At 40.0% G+C, this 15,838-nt stretch overlaps 1 protein-coding gene across 1 annotated transcript in view; it reads right to left on the bottom strand.

The window, feature by feature from the left end:
• The window catches only part of BRCA1 (BRCA1 DNA repair associated), a 72,951-nt gene that overhangs the window by 49,450 nt on the left and 7,663 nt on the right, over positions 1-15,838 (bottom strand). Inside the window, exons 3-8 of the mRNA XM_043964359.1 lie at positions 9,759-9,836; positions 8,436-8,524; positions 7,503-7,642; positions 4,591-4,696; positions 3,873-3,918; positions 1,166-1,242 (exon numbers count right to left, since the gene is read on the bottom strand). Coding sequence (XP_043820294.1) covers positions 1,166-1,242; positions 3,873-3,918; positions 4,591-4,696; positions 7,503-7,642; positions 8,436-8,524; positions 9,759-9,836 — 536 coding nt within the window. The remainder of the gene's footprint in view (positions 1-1,165; positions 1,243-3,872; positions 3,919-4,590; positions 4,697-7,502; positions 7,643-8,435; positions 8,525-9,758; positions 9,837-15,838) is intronic.

The following is a 15,838-nucleotide window of genomic DNA, read 5'->3' as shown; positions in this document are numbered from 1 at the left end:
AATCTGTCCCAAAATGATTAGGGAAAAAGGAAAAGAACCTATATATTCTAAAATATTTATAATAGCTCTCTTTGTGGTGGCAAAGAACTGGAAACTGCAGGGATGCTGGTCAACTGGGGAATGGCTAAACAAATTGCAGCATATGTTCATGCTGGAATATTACTCTGCTATAAGAAATGATGAGCTCAATGACTAGAAAAGCATGACGAGACCTCCATGAAATAATGAAAAGTGAAATGAGGAGAACCAAGAGAACATTGTATACAGTATCAACAGTATTGTTTTAAGAACTTTGAACAACCAAGCTATTCTATTATAAACACCTAAACAGGATCAAAGATCCTATGAAGGAAGATGTATTTGCATCCAGGAAAAAAACCCAAACAAGTTGGTACTGCTATAATAATATTAGATTATTTGGGGCAACTTCATGCAGAATGTGGATGAAAAATAGGAATCACAATCAATTCATGACATATTAATGGAATAACAATGTAGAAATTCCCCAACCAACTGATAAAACTCATAGTGGAAAGTAAGAAGATATACCAAATGTTACAAGGGCATGGTAACAACTACTTGTCCTTAGATAAGAGACACTGGCAGTCTGGTCTAAAAGCACTTCTTTCACAATTGCAAAAGTATTTGGTCACCTCCCCTTAAACAGAGAATGTTTTCTTATTCTGATAATAAATCCTGCTATTTACATTACAAATATTCCTCTTTTCTCCTCTGGCTTGTTACCCTGCCCCCCCCCCCCCCGAAATGCTTTATTTATCTATCTTAAGTTGCCAGAAAATGATGCTGATTGGCTGATTGGTTATGTACTCTAATCGGACCTGAAAGGTTATAAAAAACGAAATATAAATCTTAGGAAGCAGAAGGTGCTATCAGCAGTTTTTCTTAGCATGCTAATAGACTTTTTTGCTTTCAGTTTTTGGCCTTTGATCTTTGGCCTCATGCCTCTCCATGGAGAGAATTCCCTAGCAAGGGATATTACTACAAACACATGAGATCATATTATATATTCGAGACTACTATTCTATGCAAGGCAAAAGATGCTATGGATTATAAAAAGTCTATTGTTCTTCAGTACCATTTGCATCTACCCATACTTTCTTCTGAGCTCAACAAGTCAGGAAATACGAATAAAGATTGTCATTACCTTTTTTCCTGGACTTTAATCTGACTTTAGGTCTGGTTCCTTGTGGTGAGGTTTGGCACAATTCTTGGTCTTCCACACTATGGGAAAGAAGGCAGAGGTTCTGATGAGAAAGGGGAGTCATGTCTTCTTAGAACTAAATAGGTCTTCTCCTAGGATTTACAATTTTAAGGAGTCTTATAAATAATTTAGTACAGTCACCTCTCTACACATAAGAAAACTTAGGGACAAAGAAGTGATTTGCCCAAGCTCACCTGGGTAATGAGTAGATAGCATCTGAATTAAGGTAATTAACAATGACGAAGATGATAACTAACATTTATATAAGTGCTTACTTAGTATGTGCTAATTTTAAAGCTAAGCACTTTACAATTCCTCACAACCACCTGGGAAGTTACTGCTATTATTAACCCCATTTTACAGCTGAGAAAACTGAGGCAAACAGGGGTTAAATGACTTGCCCAGGGTTGTACTGCTAGTAAGCTGCCTGAGGTTGCATTTGAATGCAGGTCTTCCTGAGTCCAGATTTGCACTCTACCCACTGTGCCCTCTAGCTGCCCATACTGAATCTAAATCCAGTGCTTTTTTCCTATCATACTATTATTGCTAAGCTCCTGCTGCCAATTTCAGTCAGAAGAGAGTCAAAGGTTGAAGGTCTCAAAGGGCAAAGTAGTAGAGACCACTGATGCTTTAAGTCTGTGAAATTCCTAACAAACTAGTCAGAACTAATGATATGAATATCTCACGATAAAAGCACCATTCAGAGAATGGTAGGGTCCCTCTCAAGAAGGCAGAGTCATCAGTCCGCATGAGACTCTGTGAAGGACATAAAGCTGTGAGAACCATTACACAATATCCAGAAACACTCTAGCAGGATACAAGTCACCTCTTTACTGCCTTGTGCCCATTACTGTCTTCAGGAAGTTCCCAAATCTCCCCCAGTCCTACCACTAGGGAAAATGGATCAACTATTAAGTACTGTTAAGGGACCCCCTGAACTGGTCTTCTTGAGTTGCTATATTTTCCATCCTATCTTCAGGGGTCTAGCAGTTCCCAAGGGAAAAGAATGATGCTTTTGCCATCACAAATTAGTCCTTCCCTCCTCTTCTATGACTTCCCCTTTTCCTTGTAACTTAAATACCCAATGCTTTCCCTGCACTGCTAGGCTCTTTAGTATAAGGAATTCCCACATGCGTGGACCTTTCTCTTGTAATAAATCCAGATGCAACGCATGTCTCATGGACTCATGATATTATTTTTTTTTGGGGGGGGGGGGAGATTTAACAGTACTGATTATATCCAGATTTCTCAGTGATATCATCACCCAACCCAGCCAGGCAGGATTGTAGAAAAGACTCAATCTGGGCTATGTTTTCTCTAACAACTTGTGGCCACTTACTTAACATTATAAGTTAGGACAACAGATTAAGTTGGGTACGGCTTCCTTTTCTGAGGAGAGAAGAAGGGATATAGCATGGAAATTTTTGTTTGTCCTCCATTCTCCCTTTGTCACCTTGGCCTTCTTAAGCTAAGGTCTTTCCCAAATCTCAGTTTGTCAGAGGCAATGCCCATTCAGTAATTAAAGACTAGGTAAGAATTAAAGCAAAAGACGGCCTAGTTTTCCTTCAAAAAAGAATCAATCTGGGAGAGGAAGACCTTCAGTTTCTGGCCAGAACACAAACAGTTGCTATTTACTCAAACTCTGAGCCATCAAAACCCAAATGATGTGCTTAAGTAAGGCTTGGGCTGAGACCTATTATGGCCCAGTCAGTGAAAGGGGGTTGGGGGGCGTGTAGGGGGTGGTGAGGATAGGTTAAGATAACTAGGGATAGCCCAAGATGCAGTGGGGGACCCAGCATGGAAATGGGGAGGGCTCATCCTAAATGTTCAGCAACTCACATAAATGTACATGGATTTCATCTACATTTATAGCTATACCAACTTCAGCCCTTCTCAGGCTCCCTCTATTTCTTGTCTCCCCCCCCCCCCCGGGCAATGGGGGTTAAGTGACTTGCCCAGGGTCACACAGGTAGTAAGCGTCAAGTGTCTGAGGCCAGATTTGAACTCAGGTCTTCCTGAATCCAGGGCTGGTGCTTTATCCACTGAGCCACCTAGCCGCCCTCTATTTCTTAGCTAGGAAACACAAATCTCTCTCAGCCACATCCATTCTCAGAATTCTCTGGCTAATACAGATTCTTATGAAAGCCAACGATAAAATAAAAAAAGGTGCAAACTCTCAGGCATAATGCTTGACCTTCTTTAGAATCAGAGTAGCTGGACTCAGGTTAATCCATTTGTGAAATGATGGGGCTGGCTTAGATCTTGAACGTTCCTTCCAGGCCTGGAAACTCTGAGCATCAACACTCCCCTAATATGAAAATACTACTTATCTACTCTCTTATGTACACGAAAAGAAGCATGGTATAGCAGGAAAAAACCCTGGACTTGGAGTAAGAAAAATGTAGAGTTGAACCCACTTATCCATCCTTACTAACTGGGTGACCCTGAATAAACTACATGGCCTCTTCTAGCCTCTTTCCTCATTAGAACACCTGCTTTGAAGGGTTGCTGAGGATCAAATGAAATCATTTACTTCATGTACATATCAGATAATCAATACACAGAAAGAGTTTTCTCTTGTATTTGTATTCCCTGAAGCTGGTACATGGTAGGTGCTTAATAAATGTTTGTTGATTCATCTTCAGCTTACCTGTTACAAACTGCATTTTTTACACCATCTTCAGAAGAATCAGATCCTAAAAAATTCCCCCAACACCCCAAAACACAAGTTAGAAGAAGATTTTCCAGTTGAGGTGAATAAAGTGTTTATAAGGTTGTTTTCTCTTTCAAACCCTCCATTCTAAAAAGAGGAAGGGAATAAGCATTTATTAAGTGCTAGCACTGTGCTTAGCACTTTACAAATATTATTTCATTTGAAGATAAAGCCACCAGCAGACTGAGCACTAAGCTCACTTTGCCATTAAGCTTTCCAGATCTGCCCCATCTGTTCCTGCCTCCTCAAAATACCCACTAGTCCTATGTTCCCACTTCATGTCTCTCCAGGAAAACTTATTCAGTCAGTTGGGGAAATATATGAGGATTTCTGGTTCCATCACTTCTTTAGATTGTAAGCCCCCTTAAGGCAGGAACTGTTTTACTTAATTATCCCTCCCTTCCTATTGTATTTGTACAGTACCAAGTGTACAACGGGTATTTCAGTAATGTCACTACATTGACAGACTCTGCTTCTCTGTAGTTATACTACACACAATATACTTGAAGCTTTAAAATTACTGACCAAATACTGCAATTTTTTTCTTTCTAAAGTCCTCTGCTACATACAAAATGTCAGTGGCTTTAAGTAAAAACATTCTTTCCTCTTTCCAATTCTAATATGTAACATATAATTTGTCTGTGAAGACCATTACCTAACTCAACGTAGAAAGCATTATTTTTAATGCATTTCTTTTGCTTCTGCCTCAGGGAACCTTTTCTGATGCCAAGGTCAAAGAGCTGGACACCGAGACTGGATTCCTGACAACAAATGCAGAGAACAGTCATCTACTTAAAAGGAAAAAAAGTCTGTTTAATCTGTCACAGGATTTCTGTGGCTACTGGCTAAGTTTGTGTACTATACTGGAAGAGAAACTTGTAGAAAATTCTCAGAACTGACTGATTATAATCAATTAGTTAAAATTCAACCAGCTATCTTGTAGCCAACATTTTTAAGTGTAACAGAAAATAGAAACTGGATTCATTTAGTGCTGTTTCCCAATGCTCCAGTACCCCAATGATATATTCCAATTAGTCCTGATAACTTCCTCTATATCTTCTATGAATTGTGTGAAGAATAAGGGTATTAGACTGAAAGATCCCCAAGGGCAGAAATAAGTCCAATCTATTTTTTTGTTTCGTTGTTTTTTGGTGAGGCAATTGGGATTAAGTGATTTGCCCCGGGTCACACAGCTAGTAAGCGTTAAGTGTCTGAGGTCAAATTTGAACTCAGGTCCTCCTGAATCCAGGGCTGGTGCTCTATCCACTACGCCACCTAGCTGCCCCCAATCTATTTTTGAATCTCCCCCTAGGTACCTACCAGAGTGCTCTGCATATGGCAGACACTGAAAGTATATGTGTAGTTACCTAACAAAAACTTTTCACTGATCTGAGGATCAGAGGTTAAGAGAAAAATACTTGGAAGATTCTGCTATTACTTTTATCCAGCTTTTTTCTTTTCTTGCTTCTCAATCTTTTTGCACTAACTGAAAAATTGCTACTGGCCACTGTTATGTTTAATACAGATTTGTTAAGTTCTCCATCGTTACAGGACCAAAAAAGTTCCTAACTTTATTATTTTCACAAGAAAGCAAGGAAATAAAAAAACATTCTACTTTATGGCTGGTGAACTGAAATAGAATATTTTTCTTTTAAACCAGCAAGATTTGTTGAACACTGAAGACCCTGGGGTTGTTTTAAATAAACTACAAGAAAGTAGTAACATAGAAGAAAGGCTCAAGGGGCCTTCTTTTGTCACACCAACCCATAAATCGTATAATAAGGTTGGAAGGGATCTCACAAGTCTAACCTGGATCCTATATGAGTAATGATACTTTCTACAACATGCCTAACCAGCCACCAAATCTCCACAAACAGTGCCCTAGTGACAGAAGGCTCACTACCTTCCCAAATAGCTTTCTGGGCTCTGTAACGCCTCACCATCCACTCAAAGCTTTCTTTCTCTATGCTAAATAAACATTTTCATTGCCTTCAACTTATTTTTTTTTTATCATTATTGAATGATTTCCTCATGCAATTAGCTCCCCATACCACCAGGGTGACTCTACAACCTGCATTCTGGGTACTGTTGTTATACTACTAAGATTGAAACATCGATGTAGACTGACTTTAATTCCTCATTAGGGCATGGGGATGATCGTGCACTTTCAAAGTTTATGCCAGCAAAGTGTAAACTGTTGTTAACAGTGGTGACAGAAAGACATTGTGTATAGGCAGATAAATCTTTCAGTCATAGCAACTCTCAGAAAGTTGCATTTTGCACTGCTGGCGGAAAGAACTATACTGATGAAACTACAAGTCCTTAAAGTACTGAAGTCTAAGATTATGTTAGTTTTGGGGGTTAGAAACAGAATTAGGTTCAGCTTTTTGGCTTGCTACTTCATACTACTGATTCATATTGAATTTAGCAATGCAATACATAAAAGAATAAGGACTGAATATAGGTCAGAAATTAGAACTCTCAATGTAAAATTAGAAAACACAATTAGCAGATAAGGAAAAACTGAATCTGCGATAGACTCTAAAAAAGTAAAAGAGCTGAAACAAAAATGCTGAAATAGAGGACAATTTGACATGAAAGAAACAAAAGGCAACAACATTAAAAATCACATGAATTCCATACAGGCTAAAGTGATTGACTTTAAACATAGGATAGGCAAAAATAATTTGAGGTTCATAGGTGTTGCAGAAGAACATGTCTGACCCTAGAACCTGAATATTGTAACCTAGAACATAACAAGGAAAGAGTCTGGAACTTTTAAAACTCCTCTTCTTTTTTCCCCCCACCCAAAATGCTGCTTAGCCCTTATTCCCTTTATTACACTTGGGCAACTGATTTTAAAAATCAAAATGCAAAATTTCCTATTTAATCTCTATTCAATTTCACCTGATTAGAATTGGCCCATTAATTGCTCTCGTCTGTTTGGCATGTTTTTGGATCTGGATTCTGTCATCTTACATATTAGCTACTCTTCTCCCATTTCATAAACTTTTAAGAATGTGACTGACCACTTTACTCAAATGACTGAAAAAAGCATTGAAGAGGATGATACCGTTTCTGCCTCTGGGCCTGTCTTTCAACAGCTATTGTTTCTCACAGGAGTTTGTTTTGACCCTTTCCCTTGTCTGGCAGTTGCTTGGACAAGCCAGGGCCTGCACATGGCTGGAAGAACTTGGCTTTCTTAATGGATGCCATTCTTTCTTTCCCTCTTCCTCAAATTCCTATAACACAAGGTGGAGCACTGGCCATGGAGTCAGGGAGATCTGAAGTAAAATCTGGCTGTAGGTGTTTACTAGCTGTGTGACCCTGGGAAAGTCACTTAATCCCAGTTGCCTCCCCCACAATATTCCTATAGCACTTATTGTCTAATACCGTGTTGTCATTAGGGCATTTAATTATGCACTGTCTTGCATTCTACTTGGTTCTGACATATGTATATGTCTTGCCTTTCTAACTAAATTAATCAGCCCTTTTTGCATTCTCTCATAATGCCTGGCACACAGTGATACAAGCAGAAGACAAGTTAAAGGACAGAAGGGGCTTTACCAAGCTTGGGTTTTCTGGTTCACTGGCTCGGAATCTTTTTGTGCGGTTTCTGTAGCCCACACTTTGAACGACAGCCGCTTCCTTCTTTAAGGGCTCAGGACTCCTCTTCTCCCATTTTGAAAAATCCTGACTATTTGAAACTGTTAAATTATAACAGAGAAAACCACAAAGGAAACACTGGCAAAGTGATTAGAGGAAGTTATCTACAATAAAAAAACCTAGTTATACATGTCTATTCCTACTAGAAAACCTGAAAAACAATTGGCCAGCACAGTGTGATTCAAACAGTGCTGGGCTGAGAAGCAGGAAAGACCCATTAGCTGAGGAAATTTGAGTAAGCTACTTATTAACTTCTTGCTAAGACTGTTTCCTCACCTGTAAAATGGGAATAATATTACTTTTGTCACTGGCATCACAGGTGTTGTAAAGAAAGATCTTTGCAAGCCTTAAGGCACTAGAGAAATGTGAATTGTTATAAGATCACAGATTTTGAGTTAGGCTAACTTCATTTTACAGATGTGGAAACTGAGGGACAGAAAAGTTAAATCACTCGCCCAAGGTTATATAGAAAGTAAGTTGCAGAGCTGTGATTCAAACCTAGACCTTCTACCCCTAAATCCAGTTCCCTTTCCACTTGGGTGAAGTGAATACTATCTCCATGTCTCTCCAAGACCAGGCTGTTGGGATCCTGAGACTGTGCTGAGCCTCCATCTCTGAATACCTTCTCTAGCCCACTTCCCAGCAATAGCATCAGCATCATTATTTTGGTCCTTTCCATCACCCAAGGCCAGTTAATCCTTTGATAACACCAAGTCAGTAGGAAAGCTGACTTAGTAATTATGTTAAGGAAATGAAAACGAACTTATCACAGGGCCACAGCAAGCAAGGGCCCATGTTTTTGGGCTACTGTCCCTGGAGACAGCCGGCACTTACATTGGAATCCGGTGTCAAGCTCAAAAGCACGAATGGTTTTTAGCAATCCTTCTACAAGCTGACTGAATCTTGTACTTTCTCGTAGGCTTCTGGAACAAAAGCATTTGATGGATTCTTTTAAAACGGAGTCATTGTCCACGGTTTCAGAGATGTTCAAAGAAAATAAATAAAGGCAAGGAACAGAACTATTGTACAAGGGGAAAAAACCAGCCACAGTAACTATAGAAATTGTTTTCTAGGGACAGAGGATTAATTCTTCTAGATGTTCCAGACATTACACTATAATTAAAACATTATTCACATCAGAATAAACTAAGGGACAGCACACATTCTTTTTATAACTTGGTCTCTAAAGAATCTAATACAACCCAAAGCACTAAAGCTGCCTGAACTCAGGGTGCCCTGAATCTATAAGGGGCAAACAACACTGGTGTAAGTCAAGGTCATCAGGGAGTTCGTTGCTCTCTCCATCCAAAGCCCAGCGCCACTATTTCAAATGACATAATTTGGACTACCAGATGAAGTCCCTAGAGAAAAGTTAAGAATTAATTAAGAAAAGGGGCGGCTAGGTGGCGCAGTGGATAGAGCACCAGCCCTGCATTCAGGAGAACCTGAGTTCAAATCTGGCCTCAGACACTTGACACTAGCTGTGTGACCCTGGGCAAGTCACTTAACCCCCATTGCCCCACAAAAAAAAAAAAAAAAAGAATTAATTAAGAAAGGTCTCAAAATAAAGAGTGACTCAAAGGATAGGCTCAAAGTTTCTACACTTGTGTGGGGGAAACAGAAGGAAGGAGGGAGGGCAGTGGATTGGCATAAGCACCGTACTGGAAGTTGGGAAATGCAGGTCTGTCACTAACCAGTTGTTACATTTACTGAGTTAAGTCAATAGAATGAGGGGCTGGAGCTATTCCCCAGGGTTCCTTCCAGTGTTTCAAACATTCTATAATTCTGCGATTCTACAGATAAACTGTAGATGTTAACAAAACACAGAACTCATAAAACTTTCCAAACATTTTTTTTTGGGGGTGGGGCAATGAGGGTTAAGTGACTTGTCCAGGGTCACACAGCTAGTAAGCGTCAAGTATCTGAAGCCAGATTTGAACTCAGGTCCTCTTGAATCCAGGGCCGGTGCTTTATCCACCATGCCACCTAGCTGCCCCCTTTCCAAACATTTTTAGAAATAACTCATTGCACCTATTAAAACATACTTTCCTAAATCTGATGGTTAGGAATGGCAAGACAATCAATCATGCTGTTGAACAATTCCACCTCCTGTGGTGTTGGGCTTTCTTATCACCCAGCAACACTTCAATTATATACCTTTTGGTTATATTGTTCTTGCACAGTGGACACAGAGAGGGCCCTTTCTTCTTGCTGAGAAGCTTCAACATACAAAATCTATAAAAAGAAACGAAAAACAAAGCAAGTTACTTTTTTGTGGCTGGGGCACCCTATGGGTAGGGGGCCATCCATGGCAAGATAATCCTACATCTATGTTAAAGGTGAATTACAATAAATCATCCCCAGAATTAATCAGATGATCTCACTAGAGTTAGAAGGGATTTCATGAGTCATCTATTCTGACTCAGAGTCGCACTGAGATCCCCTCTAGAACACCCCAGCAAGTGGTCTTTGCTTGAGTAAGGGGGAGATCTGCCCCCTTCCTGGTATCCTATTCCACTTTCAGAGAGTTCTAATGGTTATGAAGTTGTTTCTTACATCAAGACAAAGTCTTCCTCTGTGCCTTCTACCCTTTGTTCTCAGGTTTGCCCTTTGGGGCTGACATAGGGCTAAATTAGGACATCATGATAACTCAGAAGAAGCTTCTCCTTTGAGAAGCAAAGCCAAAGGTGACCAGATAACAGGACAGACATATTGAGGAATCATGGGATTATTAAAGTTTAGCTTGGCCAAGTACATATCAGGACTGACACACCTGAGAAGTAAGAGGAGATAAAATTCTTTAACAGGAAAGTCAATTAGGCGTGGCTACTACCCCAGCTAGGAGACAAAGATAACTCCCAAGATCAGGGCTATCATTACAAAAGAAAAATCCCCCTGACTCTCTGGAAGCTTTCCCCACCATTCCCAAAAGGAACTTTCCATTGTCAGATAGTCACCCCATCTATCCTCTACAAAAGCTTTTGCCTTCCTTCTGTTCAGGGAGGAAGATGTTCTTAAGCCATCTCCTCCCCTCACTTTCTCTAGCACCCAATAAAGAACCATTTTAATTCTAACTGGACTGTGTATGAGAATGTAATTCTTTATAGAATTTACCTAAGGACATCCACTACCTTTCCCCCGTGACAGGGCCAAGCAGATCAAGTCTAACCATTCCTTCTTCCACATGAAATGCCTTCAAATACATAAAGAAAACAATTCCTGTCTTCTCTCAATATTTTCTTCCTCAGACTAAACTTCCAAATGTCACCATTTGCAGTCTCTTCAATACGCTCTTTTGGACTTGGTCCAATGGGTCAGCAGACAGTGCTGTTGCACAAGAGGATGTCGGTGCTATGTGAGCAATGACCTATGAAGACTGACCATGTAAAAAATGTACAGCTGTAACCAAATGAAGTTTACAAGCCATTTAGTTTGGGTCCTGTTTAAAGACAGTGCTGATTTGTCAGAATTAGAATGTACTTCACATAACTGACTATATGTGTATTAAAATAAAAATTGAACTATTTGGAATCCAGACCTCCAGAATTTTTAGGTTAATGCAATCAGTCAATGACTCCAGTTTGGACAGAGATGGCAAACACGTCACCATTCTGGGGAGAAGACAGCAGCCCCTGAGCACCCAGAAATAAATGAAGAAAGCTGAAAAGAACTGAAGACCCAGAGATTACAGTTCAGGAGTTATGATGGATTGTTCTGCTGAATATGAGAAGAACCATACCCTGCTAGGCTGGTGAAGTCTATAAAAGCCTTGTCTTTTCCCCTGGAGAAATGACAAGAATAGGCAAGGGGAAAAGAAAAAGGCAGAAAGAGGTTAAGAAAACATGAAAGGCCAGAAGGAACAGCAGTGATTCCTGGCAGTGATGGAGTCTCACAGCATATAACAGATTACCTACTAGTGGAAAAAGAATTCTCTAGCACATTAGTTTGAAGGAGACAAGTTACCTGGGTCAAATCTGAATAGCCCCCTGAAGGTGTCAGTGTACCACCATGAAAACACATCGACCAGTACAGTCCTGCAGTTCTGGGGAGGAAGCTTATTGTATTGAGAATGACAAGCTCTGGGCATACAAGCTGAAGGTAGAACTGGGTACCTGGCAGGAGGTAAGTGATGATGTAGATCCTAAGCTCCCTCTTGTGAAAGGTTATGAGAAGAACTATGAAGCTTTCACCACAGTTACAGGACATCTTGTCCAGCACATTACCTACCTTTTCAAAGATTGCATCCATTCCCTGTTGCCTACTCAGGAAACTATCAACTGCTTACCCTAAGATTCAAGGTTATTCATAAACTGGCTCCAGACCACCATCCCGGCCTCATTTTACCTAATTCTCTTTCCCACCAGATTCTATGTTTTGGTCAAGCAAGCTGCCTTCCATACTTCATTCTTTTTTTTTTTTTTAGTGAGGCAATTAGGGCTAAGTGACTTGCCCAGGGTCATACAGCTAGTAAGTGCTAAGTGTCTGAGGTCGGATTTGAACTCAGGTACTCCTGACTCCAGGGCCAGTGCTCTATCCACTGCGCCACCTAGCTGCCCCTCATACTTCATTCTTGTCCTGTCTCCAAGTAGTTGATCATTCCTGGAATGGGCTACTCCCCTAATCTCCATTTCTAGAACTCCTTCCCTGTCTTCCAAGGCCCAAGTCAAGACCTTTCTCTATGAAGTTTATCCTAATCACCTGTGCTCTGGTCCCCAACAAAGTGATCTCTCTAGTCTCTTCTTCACATTTATCTCACTCTCCCATTTATCATTTCTAGTTGTGTACATCTCTCCCCTCATTAGATGGCAAGTTCCCTGACAGGAGGGTCTGTATTGTATTATCTTCATATCTCAAGCATGTAGCACAGTGCACTGCATATGTTAGGAATTTAATGTGGTTGCTAAATTGAAATCTATTTGGTGTTTCAAACCAAGAAGTATCTGAAGCTAGTGAAAAAAATCGCAGGCAAATAATAACATCATAGAAGAATTTGGGGGCTTTTTCCAGAGAACATGTTTCTGAGTATATCAATTTCCTGAAGAATTTTTAAATTTGGAGGAAATTGCTCCATCCCAGCATGTGTCAGCGAATTAAGTACAAGGTCCTGAAAAATACAACCTTTGGTGATTGAAAAATGTCATTATCCTAGCATTTCCCAGGGTGGCACGCATTGCCTGATACTCAGAATGTGTAAGTTAATGAATATATGGTGAAAGACATTTTTTCTGAAATTTTTTTTTCCTTAACCTTCAGGGAAAGATCATTTCAGAACTGTAAGCTTGCCTGTGGCTAGAAAAATGCTTCCATTATTAGACAACTGTAGAACACAATTCAAGTAAGGTTAGAGTGTGGGAATATTCTTATTCTCTATCTCCCAGTATTACCTCATTAGTTCAACTTACAGATGAGGGTATTCAGAATATGAAATGTTATCATAGAAGAAATGTCATAAGGAAGCTGATCATGTGAGCATTCTGTAAGACTTTCAATTTCATTATTACACTAAAGATATACTTAATATTGTTTTTGCCTAGAATTCTGCTTTTAAAAAAATCAAACATTATGGTAAGTTTCAAGGAAAGTAGCCTAGGATCATATCCACAGAAGTATATTTTTATTATGAAATTTTGTAGCCTTTAGAGTAGGGGGTTCTTTTTTTTTTTTTAAGTGACACAATTGGGGTTAAGTGACTTGCCCAGGGTCACACAGCTATTAAATGTTAAGTGTCTGAGGCCGGATTTGAACTCAGGTACTCCTGACTCCAGGGCCGGTGCTCTATTCACTGCGCCACCTAGCTGCCAGAGCAGGGGTTCTTAACCCAAAGTCTTTGAACTTAAAATTTTTTTGATAACTATTTCAATAACTGGTGTCCTCTGTAATGTTGTCTATTTTATTTTGTGCACTTAAAAGCATGACTCTGAGGAGGGGTTCCTAGGCTTTACCAGACTGCCCAAGAACCCAGGCTTAAATACAGCATCTAGGTCCAAAACACCCAGGCAACAAATTCTTGAAGTTGTGAAGTGTGCTCTGCTTCATGCCCCATCAACAAACAGCGTAGCTGTAGAAGATTGGGTACAAGCTGAAAAGGAGATGCATGTGCTCCACTAGGTTAATAATGCAGAGATTAAAAAAAAAATCTCGTGAATGTTGCTGACAAGTCAAAGAACTCAGATCAATAGTAAAGATGGTGACAGTTTTCTAAAGAGTAAGAAAGTCAGTTGGGAGAAAGGTGCATAGGCCCGAATCCCTAATTAATTTTGGAGAAAGGCAGTCTGGGCAGTTATATTTCTCTTGTTCCGCCTTGATAAGAAAGGCAAAAAAAAAAAAAAATTGACAACAGAGACTTTTCAACAAGGCAAATTCTTGGGCCAGTGCAAAGTTCCACACCCATTAAGCTCCATGTCACATAACATCTGCATCGATTCTACATGTGTGTGTGTGTGTATGTATGTATGTATAAAAATGTGTGTATGTGCATATCTGAAAAGGTTAAACATCATCAGACTTTCAGAACTCATCTGCATTGTTTTTTTTAATCTCTGGAAGATAATAACAGTATAAGCCATGTTTTAGGAGTAACTAATCATTTTACCAGAGAGGCACAAGCCTATTTTACTATCTTTGAAGATTTTCTCCCCTCTTTTCACTTCTTTAAAGTTCTCCAACACCGAGACTCGGTGTCAGTTGTTTTCCCTGATATGTATGAAGCCTCTTTAATCATTACTATCTTCAGATATTCACATCCAAGGAAAAAGGTCCTGGATCAAACTCTCTTAACAACTGGGCTGTTGTGACATCTTCCTTCCAAATAAATGAGTAGTCCTCAAGTAGTTTATCCTGAAGCTGAAGTCAACAGAAGCTCGGGGCCATAATGCTTTGACCCGGAGATTAAAAGTCTAATGCTCATTTTTTTTATTTTTTAAGTGAGGCAATTGGGGTTAAGTGACTTGCCCAGGGTCACACAGCTAGTAAGTATTAAGTGTCTGAGGCCAGATTTGAACTCAGGTACTCCTGACTCAAGGGCCCGTGCTCTATCCACTGCGCCATCTAGCTGCCCGTGCTCATTTTTGTTTTTTTAGACACAGGGGAGTTAGAAAACCTGGGGTGGGGGTGGGGGGGGCCAGGAGCAGAGAGGTGAGAGGGTGTAATAAATGGGTTCTGAATCACTAGATCAGTAAATGAACCTTAGAAAAGTATAACAAAGGAGGGCTCAAAGATAAGGGAAAGGGAGCTATGTAGAACAGTACTGAGCAGCTACTAAGGAAGCAGAGTGCTACAGGAGAAATAGTATTGGATTTAAGAGTCAGAGGTCCTGGGTTCAAACCCAGGCTTTGCACTTACCACCTGGGGGACCCTAGATACTTACGCCATCTGGAGTCACTTAGCCAATCTGTGAAATGAAGGGGTTATACTGGAAGACCTGCAAGGGTCCTTCCAATTTTCAGCCCTCTAATAACTTATACAGCTCAGGGTTATCATTCTAGGAGTAGACATGGAACATCATTGTCCCTTTTGGATAAAGTACTTGAAAATACTAAAGCAGATTTACCTTCAGGGGCAGGTTTAGATGTTGATTTCAAGAACGATGAGGGGGCAGCTAGATGGTGCAGTGGTTAAAGCACTGGCCCTGGAGTCAGGAGTACCTGAGTTCAAATCCGGCCTTAAGACACTTAACACTTACTAGCTGTGTGACCCTGGGCAAGTCACTTAACCCCAATTGCCTCACTAAAAAAAAAAAAAAAAAAAAAAAAAAAGAACGATGAGAAGCTCTCCTAGTCCTACCTCCAAAAGACACTGCCCACACCATTCCTATATATGAAATATAAATTGCTTGAAAATATCAAGAGTTAACTCGAAACATCAAAGTTTCCACCTAAGTGCAGTATAAATGTCTGATATAATATTCTTTCTTGTTTTTAAAAAGATTAGAAAGCAAGGAGGTTGTGGGCATGAGGGATACTGTTAATTGGGGGGGGGTGGGAGAAAGTAAACCAAAAGAAGTGTCTGAGAATAATCAGAACAAATACCGACTTGTCACACAATTTTGACTTCTCTTTTTCTGTTCTTGTACAAATAGAAATGTGTGTAAAGACTGGGTCATACAGTCATTTGTGCCCCGACAAAGAGTTAAATATGCTAGTACCTTTAATAGAAATTATGATTCCTATGTGTATGGCAAAATGGGTTCATTAAAACTTTTCCAAAACAAACTATGACAGATCCAGGTTGGGTTTTTC

Source organism: Dromiciops gliroides, chromosome 4 (genome assembly GCF_019393635.1).
Source record: "Dromiciops gliroides isolate mDroGli1 chromosome 4, mDroGli1.pri, whole genome shotgun sequence".
Classification (NCBI taxonomy): Eukaryota; Metazoa; Chordata; class Mammalia; order Microbiotheria; family Microbiotheriidae; genus Dromiciops; species Dromiciops gliroides.
The sequence above is the reverse complement of the archived record's forward strand: the minus strand, read 5'-3'. Positions and strand labels throughout refer to the sequence as shown.